General features: G+C 37.3%; 1 protein-coding gene across 1 annotated transcript; it reads right to left on the bottom strand.

Moving 5' to 3' along the window:
• Positions 1-622: 622 nt before the first annotated feature.
• Positions 623-3,762, bottom strand: LOC149231702 (vacuolar protein sorting-associated protein 51 homolog). The gene is made up of 3 exons (XM_089379264.1): positions 3,581-3,762; positions 3,082-3,369; positions 623-784 (listed from the first exon to the last, which is right to left on the bottom strand). Exons 2-3 carry the CDS (start codon positions 3,247-3,249, stop codon positions 638-640), a joined length of 315 nt encoding a protein of 104 aa, XP_089235390.1. The 5' UTR covers positions 3,250-3,369; positions 3,581-3,762; the 3' UTR covers positions 623-637.
• Between the last annotated feature and the right edge of the window lie 7,035 nt (positions 3,763-10,797).

Raw genomic sequence — 10,797 nt, 5'->3', positions numbered from 1 at the left:
TGTCGATGTGAATGGGTGAAATTAGTCAGTGTGCTTAATAATGGCTCCATAATGTATATACCTTCCATGATTCATTTTGGTTTTCTTTTCTTCAGCTACTATGTAGATTTTTCTTCTGAAATATAAGAGATATTTTGAAAAATAAATAAATAAATTGCTTCTACATTTCTAGCATTGGTTGCTTAAATACCTCAAGGTCCATGGTGTTTGCAATATTAATTTGGGTTATACATTCATCTCTGCTCATCTTTTCTTTCTTTCATAAGTTTTAAAGGGCTCCACTTTGTAGTTTTTCATTTTCCTTTTTCTTACTTTAAAGTATAACACATAGAGACTTACAAATGTTGAAAGTGCTTTCCATTTAGGAATGTATATGGGAGACCAACAAACCTCTTAAGGAGGATACCAGTTTGCAAGCAGGAAAAGAACAAGTGGACCTGCTGCAGAAAGACAACTGTGAAAATGCTCCCAAAATGAAATTTATTTTAAATTTTGTAATGTTAATCCATGTGGATTTATAAAGGAAAAATAATCTAAATAAGTAGCCCGCAGAAGTTTAGACAAGAATTCATTGTCCCTTTTGCAATAAAATAGCAGCAAAAGCATAAATAAGAGCTGAATATGTTACTAAGAAGAATCATAACCTCCGAATTGTGTCTGTAGCACTGATAAACTTATTGTAATTCTCATATACCAACATCTGTAGATCACTATCCAAATTCGTAATTTCAGCTGCCATCTCAACATGCCTTTGAAGCAAGCCTTCCACATTAGTTTTGCCTACCTGGAAATACCATATCAAAAGCCAAGGTGTGCAAGTCAATGAAGAGACAGTTGGCATTCTGACAAAGGTAGAAAAGCAAAAGAAAGGAGTAAAGCCCACAACTATATTCGCCACCAACCAGTTACACATACAAAGCCTCTTCAAAATAAGGTCCAGAAATCAGCCAGCAACTGGCAGTGTAAAACTGTCCTGCACTCCCTGATGATCCTTTGTAATGAGTTCAAAATTATAGCAAATAGTGGCTAGTTTACCCCCAATGATTATTCAGTTCACATATTATTTGGATCATCTTTTAGTTGTACACTAGGAATGCATTAAAAGCATCTGCTAGCAATATCAGAATGTAGTGTTCCCCCTTCCGCATATATAAAAGATCATGAACTCCACTTTGCCTTTATGCAGAGAAGGTTGTAAAAGCATTTCATATTTGTCTAACGGAAACTAACATAATACATAAAATAAAGCCTTGCGGACAACATACAGCAAGTGCAAATATCAAAATAAAATGCAAATACGAAGACAATAGAACCTCAATACAAGATTATTGGACCCAATTTTATAATACCAGCCATGAAGAGTTGAGGCATTTAAATATTTCATGATTTTTTCTCTTTAGTTAATACAAAACAATGTCAATCTAGGCCGTATTAAATTGAATATAAAGCTTTCATTGGGCAGATTATAGTCGTAAGCAGGAATATAGATCTCCTCAAGAATCATGCAATCATTTTTTCTGAATGGACATTTCATTGGCTAATTAATAACTCCACCCCGAAGGTTTATTCTTCCATGATTCACCTATCTTTCATTTTATCTTGTTTTGAGAACCGAATTGAGATTAGATGGAATATGATGTAAACAGGTATTTTGCCCTGAATAGGGATATGCCATGTTAATAATTGAGGTTTACTGAAACATTGAAGCATCACTCACACTAAGTTTCTCAACCTTAAAATTTTGCAATTTTAGTTCTTCCTAAAACTTTGAAGTTTAAGAATTCGAAGTTGCAATCAGCTTCTACAGAACCCAACCCGCATTATATATTAAAGCTCAGACTGTGACAATAATTCCTTGTTGATCTGAATTTCACCGAAACGGGAATATTTAATACTCTGCGAATACTCCCAAGTTGACTCCTCTCTCCAAGCTGGCAAGCTGAGACAAAACTCCTAATCAAAATTTGATCAGACTCAGTTTGGTCAATAAGTTGGCCGAGTTTTGTCGCCAAGTTTATGTACCCTGATTTTTTGAGCATATGTTTCCCCAGTTTTTAATAAGCAAGCAACTGCCGAGTTTTGTGCCGAATTTGCCAAGTTGATTCTCCACTTTGGGTTTACCAAGTCTGAGTCATGTTACTTTGGTACTTCGGATCCGATCAAGTTCTTCATTTGGAAAGTAATTGTACTTTTACCTATGACTATCTTCCAAAATTCAAACCCAATCCTGAAATTAATTTCTTGCAAAATATGGTTCAATGAGGCGATAATATTGTAAATATTTATTGTCTATTTGGAAATTCTTTGAATACTCTCTAAAGAATCATTCACAACTTCAAGGCCTCTAAGAAGCCTGAGTAATTTGCTTTTCATTTCTAATAATTCTAGAATTCTATACAGTTTCTTTCCATTTTTGTAGACTTCTAAAGTACTTGAAAAATTCAGTTCCAGCTATCAAGGGTGTCAAATTCGTTGAACCACCAATTCTACAAACACCGGAAATTCACCGCTATTTTCAAATTTCCAGGTATCTACAATTTGATTTGGGAGCATAGAAAGTTCTTCAAACAACCTCATGTGGAGATCTGAAATTAAGCCTATCGGGTAGGCTAGTTTGTAAATCTCACTTAACATACTTGAATGTGAGTTTAGGGTTTCCACACGGGACTTCACATATATAACTGCTTCCGTCCAGTTCTACCCATTTTTTGTTATAATAGTTGTTCTGAACCTGTAATGTGAGATCTGGCTTGTAACAGTTATAAGTGTTCCTTCTGCTCAATTTATCTTGGATCGAAACATTAGGGATTTTCAGTACTGTATATACTTTTTCTTTAAAATTCATCTGCTAGGGTGCATGTGTCACATTAAATATTTGATTGACGATGACATCATCGTGAGTATAACCGTAATTTCTCGGATAACAAAAATTACAACAGTAACAACTACATAGAGAAACTCCAAAGATTTAATCAGAGAAAAAGAAAAATAAAAGCGATTCGCAATTATCAGCTTATTCTTATATTCAGGAGAATATAATTCGTACGGTTGGAAAGTGACAACTTAAAGATGAAAACGGACCAGGTTATTCATGTATCTAGCGGGATCGAAGGCGGGTGTATTGATCGTGAAGCTGTCACTCCGGGTGACTCCGTCAGGATTAGAAGAATTATCGCCATAGAAACTTGTCAGCAGATCTCTGGTTCTTTTGGCTTTCTCCTCAAGAGACAGAGAGATGTCTTCTCCCATTTTTCGACTCTCCAACTCAAATCTGCAATCCCTGGTTCTTCCTCCCCTCGATCAGACTCCAGTGAACCCAGATGTAAAAGCAACCGTAACACTGGGTTCAGAGATTCGAACACGGGTCGCCTGGGAATAAGAAATGTGGTTTGTGAATTTATAAATCAATTAAATACATCTTACATTTGAAAGTTAAATTCTCTTCTTGAAGAATGGCATTTGAACACTGCTGGGGGGATAAGCTAATATTCTGCAATTACTGCTCGCTGGCTTTTCGTTCGTTACTGCATCGTTTGTTACTGGCAGGCTGCTTATTGCTATGATTTGAATTGTTCGTTACCTGTCAAATCTTTTTGTTCGGAGTGACCATGATTATGAAAACTGCTCCTTCCCTTTCGAGCCTGCGGAAGAGGGCTCTACCCACCTCTTGACCAATAAGATAGATAGTTTCCCACAAACAGCCTGAAAGGCATCCAAAAGCACTTTCATTTCATAGGTATAATCCACAGAACAAAGAAGGGATAATCAGTCCTATTCTAACGTATTATAGAGATATTCAATTTAGTGAGCTACTAATATCACTTGTTCTTCTCATATGTTTGATTTCTTAGGCTCATTCTATCTTAATCAATATTTTGTTGAATCATATTTTACCATTTTCTTAACTCAACTCGATCATTTTCATTTAGAATAATACTCATAAAAACAAAATAACAAAAAGCAAATTACTAATTATATTATTAAATAAATAATCGAAATTTAATAACAAAAATATAATTTACTCATTTTTTAATTAGTTTTACCAACTCGCATCAACTTATGTGTGAAACAAAGGTCCACTCATTTGTTGATGGATCGCCAAGCACAAAGAAAGAGATGGTTGGTGCCTTCTCTAGCCACACGTATGCCACTACGCCATAGGGAGGGAGTACATAGGAACAGCCAATAAGTTTGGATGACGACTCGGCCACCACCAATCTAGAATGAATGCTAAAAGTTCCTTTTTGTCCCACATCCCCCAAGGATACCAAACTGTAGCTGAGCACGCAGTCACAGAAATAAAGGCCCCCGGCAAAGTCTGTCAAGTCGCGACTCAATCCCAGGATCTCTTTTTTGAGCTTTCTGCAAATTAGGTTTATGTTTGTTTCCTGGATACTGATCTCTGTAACTCCTATAGTATTTAGAACCCAAATTTTGTAAAGTCACATTGTAGCATGATCAATACAAAGGCTAGCACAGACAGTTTTGTTGGCTCTTGTGTCGGTGGCTCTGTCCCACACAACCCAACCTTTATAAATACCCTCTTTTTACAATAATATATCTTATCTTATTTACAACAAAAAAGAAAACTTATGTGTGAAATAGGATAGTGGAAAAGATCTAAAGAAACTTTGGAGGAATAGGTGTGTACTTTTTGCACTTCTCACGCAATGAAATCGAAAAAACATTTCATTTTGGAATGTGATGCTTTCATACATCAAAGACATTAAGGGCACCATTGGAAGGTTGGTTCAGCTCATCGTCAATTTGAATAAGAAAATGATTGAATTGCAAAAGGCGAAAAGCAAGAAGGATGGTGATCCCATAGACTATTTTTAGTCTCGTGGACATTAAAATATCATTCATTCATTCATTCTGTGTGAGCGAGCAGGAGTAGTGTGGGCGAGCAATGCAAGCGAGCGAGCCGTGTGGGCGAGCAGTGTGAGCGAGTGGGAGGGGAAGTGTCAATGAGCAAGCAGAGGGAAAGTTGGGGCTGTGAGGGGAGTTTAGGGCTGTGAGGTGGGAGAGCGAGGGCGAGCAGCTGTGAGGTGGGACAACGGTTATGTGAGCGGCAGATGCAAGGGAGAGCGGCAGTGAGAGCTATGGTGAGTTGCAAGAGAGAGTGGCAGTGAGAGCTACGTGAGCTACAAGGGAGAGATGCGGTGAGAGCTACGTGAGAACTACTAGGGAGCTATGAGGTGAGAACTGTGAACAGGGCATACCTGTAGATTCTTTCTCCACTGAAGGGTCAGGTCGAACCCACATTTCTCTCATTTTCATATTATTTTTTTGTGGTTTTGGTCTTCATTTCAAAACATCAAACTAAAGCTCTATAAAATCGGGCTCATTAATCCTTTGTTAACGAGAAAAGTTTAAAGGCAAAAGCATTTTAGTATGGAGACAGGGGCTCCAGCGCAAGAAAAGCATTGGTTTTGGTGGAAAACAAAAATCAAGGAATCTCGAAGGTAGGGAAAGCCATATTAAACAGTTTGGAAATAGCAATCGTATTCCAAATGAAATTATAAGGTTTCATTTTAAGGGGGCTATCTAAGAAGGGTTGGTGGACACCTTGGAACCACACTTTCTGAATCTGAGGAGGAGAAAGGGAGCCCTACCCCAACACTCTTACTAAGAATATAAGCGAGACTTGGAGCCCCCTTTTGCCTAGGGTGCATCAACATAATGCATTCAATGCAAAGGAAAAGTTGATTTTTTTGAATGAGAATACAAGGGGATTTTAAGTCACAGACACGCAAAAAAGAAAAAGATGAGACAATCACAGAGAAAAAAATTCACTTGGATCCTACCAAAATCAGCTAAAAGTAATGCAAGTGTTATTACCAAGTTAGAGTGACTAGTAGAGGAATAGGCATGGCAAAGAGTGGTCAATAGTAAAAACAAGGCAATCTTATCGACACGCGAGGGGTCTAGTCCAATGCAGGGTGAAAGCAAAGTTACACCAACAAATAGAGAAGAAAAAAACATGGACACATACAACCCCAAAAACACTCTGTTGTTATGGACATCTCAGCTCTATGTTTGCGAACTCATGAGCATGAAGAAAATTCATTGAGCTAAAATGGCAATTCGATGATCTTAAGTTAAAAGAAATTTCGGAGGTCAACAAGAAACTAGAAAAGGAAAACAAGATCCTCAAAGAGCAGGTAATAAAATTACAAAGCAGTATGGAAAGAGGGTAGCAAGAATTGGTCACAATTAAACAGGAATTAGAGCAAGCAAAAGTGTTAGAGGAAAAAGACATGGGGACAAGGACAACTAACAAAGAAATTCAAATGGAAGAGCTTCAGTCAATAATTGCAAACAAGGAAATGAAAGAAAACAAAATAAGACAACAAATAGAAGAGGCTAAACCCTGGGCTCAAATAGTAAAGGAATCATTGGTTGAGCAAAAAGAAACCATAGAGAGACAAATAAGAGAAGAAAAAGATAGACAAGACAAGACCACAAATTTCATTGTTAAAGGTTTGAAGGATTATGGAGAGAAAGAGAGAACATATATTTTAACAAGGGATTTTCTTAGGGACGAATTGAAATGGACAGGCTATATCCAACAAGCAAATAGGATAGGTAGGAAATCAGAAAGTGGAAGGAATAGACATGTGAGAGTTACTTTAAGAAGCACAGAAGACAAAATAATTATCCTAAAAAATAGGGGGCTACTTAGAGGCACTCGCATTTATCTAGATGATGACTTGACATGGGACCAACAGGAAGATCGAAGGAAGGAATGGGAGAAAGTGAAATCAGCAAGAGAAGCAGGAAAGTGGGCATGGTTGAAAAATGGGAAAGCCCAAATCAGTGAGCATTTAACAAATCACAAATAGGGATTCGAGGCCCCCCAGGAGTATCTAAGCATGGTAAATTGGAATTGTATAGGTTTTCCATGGAGAAGAGGATCAGGTTTGGGGCCCATAGCAAAAGGGAAAGACATCATTATCCTTTTAGAAACCCATGAGCATGAGGGTTGCAGGGTTCCAGAATATGAAGGTTTCAATAAGGTTTTAGTGTGGAATGAAGAAACAAGAACAGGCAAAGGGCACGGAGGAATCACAATTCTAATAAGAGAATCGTGAGGCAAAATAGTAAAAGTGGAAAAAGAAGATCCAAATAAGCAATTTATATGGTTGAGTATAACTAACAACAAAGTAACAAGAAGATAAATTTAGATAATGAAGACCCTTTCAGTGATTTGAAAAGAGATATCTTTGCCTTCATGAGGTTAGGAGATATAGCGTTAATTGGGGACTTTAATAATTGGGGACTTTAATGCTAGAACAACAAACAATCAGTCTATTCAATTGGGAAGTGATGAGAATATGGACAACAACCTTCTTTGGTTAGAAGAGATTGAAGATCATGCGTGGACAAGGACCTCTCAGGATGGGAATGGAAGTGTGTCCCACTTTGTCATTGAGTTGTTAGGCTTATGTAGCCTCTACGACATGGTTTTTTGCAATGGCATCAAAGCTTGGCCAAGGTCCGGGGGCATCAAATGTAAAACTTACAATAGTCAAGTGTGGTTGGATTATGTGATATGCTCCTAGAGCTTGATTTGCAATTTGTCGGTTTTCAGGATTTGGGCTTGTCATATTGAGATGAACTCAAACCATCTGCCTCTCTTTATTAAGATAAGCATACACACAAGTGAGCTACAAGAAGTGCAAACCCAACAATCTCAAAAGAAAGTGCATGCAAGTGGAAGAATCCTCATGAACCAAGAAAATAAAGAGATCTTTGTTGTAGCTTTGGAACAACACTTTCAGGTGACAAAAAACAACATGAATGTCAAAGAAGATAGTGCAGGAACATAGTGCATGCTTTTGCAGTAGTATGTTTATCCCTCCAATCCACAAAGCTTTGGAGGTGTGCAAAAGATCTCGGCTTAAGAAGAAGGTCTCAAAACATTTTTCCAACCAATCATTGGTACGATGAAGAATGCAAGGTTGCTAAAAGGTCATTTAAGAAGGAGGCAAATAGTGAAACCTTGAAGGAGTATAAAAATATGAACAAAACTAAAAAAGAAAGTTACGTGGTTGCGAGAAGGAATGAATTAATTGATTTGGGAAAGAACAACCCCAAAGGTTTTTGCGGGAGCTACAACAAAAGACAAAGAAAACAAACAATAATATATCAGTGGCACAGTGGTTAGATTATGTGAAGCTCCTCTCTGAGAGAGATCAAGAGAAAAGTAATCCCCCCATAATCAACTCTACAACTGAGTTATTCTCGATGGAGGAGGTTAAGTAGGGTATAAAAAATTTAGCAAATGGTAAGGTTTAAGACATTGATGGTTTGCAGGCGGAATTTTCAAAGTGGGGGGTTGAGACCTTGGCCACAATCATTAAAAGGGTATTCAAGAAGGTCACATAAGGCAAGTTTCCATTGGAATGGACTACGAATCTGGTTATCCCTCTTTACAAAAGTGGGGACATCAATCATCCTGCTAATTACTGCACTTTTATGGTCAATCCTCTTCTTGGAAAATTGTTTGGGAGCATGTTGGATCGTCGAATCAACAACTGGTCAAAAAAGGAGGGTAAAAGAGCTAAAGGGCAAGTTGGTTTTAGGCCAAGGCACTCTACCATTGATCATTGCATCACTCTTAGGAACTTCATTGAAAAAGTTTGGGACATCCAGAGCAAGGAGGCCTTTTGTTGCTTCATTGACTTCAAGAAAGCTTTTGACACTGTTCCTAGAGATAAGCTCTGGAGAAGAATGGAAGAGCTCGGAATTCCAAGGGAGTATAGAGCATCTATACATAAACTTTACGAGAAAGTTAGCGTTAAAATTAGAATTAAGAAAGCTTTTCTAAATGCTTTGGTAGTGACATAGGGGTTAAGCAAGGGTGCCCTCTTTCCCCCACGCTTTTCGCTCTATATATTGATAAGCTGGAAGAATGGGTGAACAACACTAGTGGAGAGGGTGTTCAATTAACAAGATATGTGGTGAAGTTGCTTCTGTATGCAAACGATCTTATTTTAATCGCAAAATCTATTCATGGTTTGAGAGAGCATTTGAAGGCATTAGAGTTATTTGGTCAAGAGGTGGGGATGCAAGTAAATACTAGCAAAATTAAAGTCATGATCTTCTCTTTGAAGCAGAAAAAACAACAAATTAGATTTATTTTTTAGGGAAAAGCCTTGGAGTTAGTGGAAGAGTAGAAGTACCTAGGAATTGTTTTTTCACAACAGGCTCAGTTGGGAGACATGCAAAATTGAAAGGATTCAAGGGGGATGGAGAGTGTCTTACCTTCTTCAAAATAGATGCAGGAAAGCAGAATTATGGGATTGGAAAACCAAGAAAACTCTTTTTGGATTGTTAGTTACTCTAATTGTCCTCTACGGGTGCGAAGTCTGGGGGATCAACGTGTCAGATAATAAATGGAGGCAAGTAGAAATAATTCAAAAACACTTAATCACTAGTAACCTTATAGTCAAATCAATTGTCCCATATGAGATCTTGATAGCAGAGGCTGGTTTGTTTCTGATGGAAGCTTTAGCAATCATCTGTTTGTTAACGTATTTAAAAAAGGTGGATGGCATGGGTGAACATTGGTGACCCAAGTTGATCGTGGTAGAAGAGTTAAAGTGTAGGAAAAGAACTTGGAGCAAGTAGAATGATAAATGGATGGGAAAATAGGGAATCAATTGGTAGGATTGTCCTAATTCTAAAGTGGAAATAAAAAATTGGGTACCTGAAATATTCAGGACCGCCATGTATGAAAAACAGGTTGGCCGTAAAAAATGATATATGTCAATAATTTCAACCCAACATGGTCGCATAATGAAAAGACCTATTTGAGTGTCACAATCAAGGGAAAGGCTAAGATTTAAATAGCACATATAAGGACCAGATCCCATCATCTTAGATACAAAACGAGTAGATGAGTAGTTCCCAAGGAAGAGTGGGAAGAAAGAACTTGTGTCTTTTATGAGGAAGGAGCAGTTGAACCGAATGGCACTTCATCATGGAGTGTCTTGTCTATAAGGGCATTCGTAGCCAGTTTGAAAGCGACCTGAAAGTGGACAATGTGTGTGAGCTATTTGTGGAAGGAAAGCTTCACAAGACGACAATTTTTTTATCATGATTCACGCCAAGAGGGTTGTTATGGATAAAAACTTGATTGTATGATGTTTTGCTGGTTGGATATATGGATCCCTTAGACCGTTTTGGTCTCCTGGACAACATTAAAATTCTTCAATTCAATTCATTCTTCCAAATACCCTAACCCACCACCAAAATTGATCGTTATTTCTCCATCAAGAAGACAAATGTTGTATGTGCCATATCTCAAAAATAATTAGAAAAAAGATGTTGTATGTGCCATATCTAAAAAATAATTAGAAAAGGTTAAAGAGATGGGACCCACATGTCTTACCGACTTATTTTGTTTATAAGTTAAAATATCTTTCCACTCTAGTTTAATAAAATATTAGGTGTGAGAAGATAGGTTTGATTAGAGGTGGTTTTCATCCATGATAGCTTAAAATGTATTTTCATTATTCAATCAAAAAAGAAAATAATAGATATATCTTAACTAAAGATCTATTAAGCTATGAGAGGAATTAAATCTTTTGAGGTGCAAAATTTTCCTTAGGTTTTGCACTCAAAAAGAAGTTTGCACTTTGAGAGATTTGATCCTTGTTGGTGTTAGGTAGATCCTTAAGTAAGATGGATCTATATTGGTTATGTGTCAATTGGGATTATATTTGGTGGTTGAGTAGAATGGTTGTTATCTCCCCACCCAGATTCAATTCCATGCAAGTGAGATGATAA

This window comes from Pinus tabuliformis, chromosome J (genome assembly GCF_031772625.1).
Source record: "Pinus tabuliformis cultivar Carrire ecotype Pingquan chromosome J, CPIR1, whole genome shotgun sequence".
Taxonomy (NCBI): Eukaryota; Viridiplantae; Streptophyta; class Pinopsida; order Pinales; family Pinaceae; genus Pinus; species Pinus tabuliformis.
This window is presented reverse-complemented; position numbering and strand designations above follow the sequence as displayed.

Excerpts from the sequence above, each read along its gene's own strand:
- LOC149231702 (XM_089379264.1), bottom strand. The coding sequence starts at position 3,249 with ATGGGAGAAGACATCTCTCTGTCTCTTGAGGAGAAAGCCAAAAGAACC. Across the intron at positions 785-3,081 it reads CTAGATACATGAATAACCTG|GTAGGCAAAACTAATGTGGA; the intron begins GTCCGTTTTCAT and ends TGGTATTTCCAG.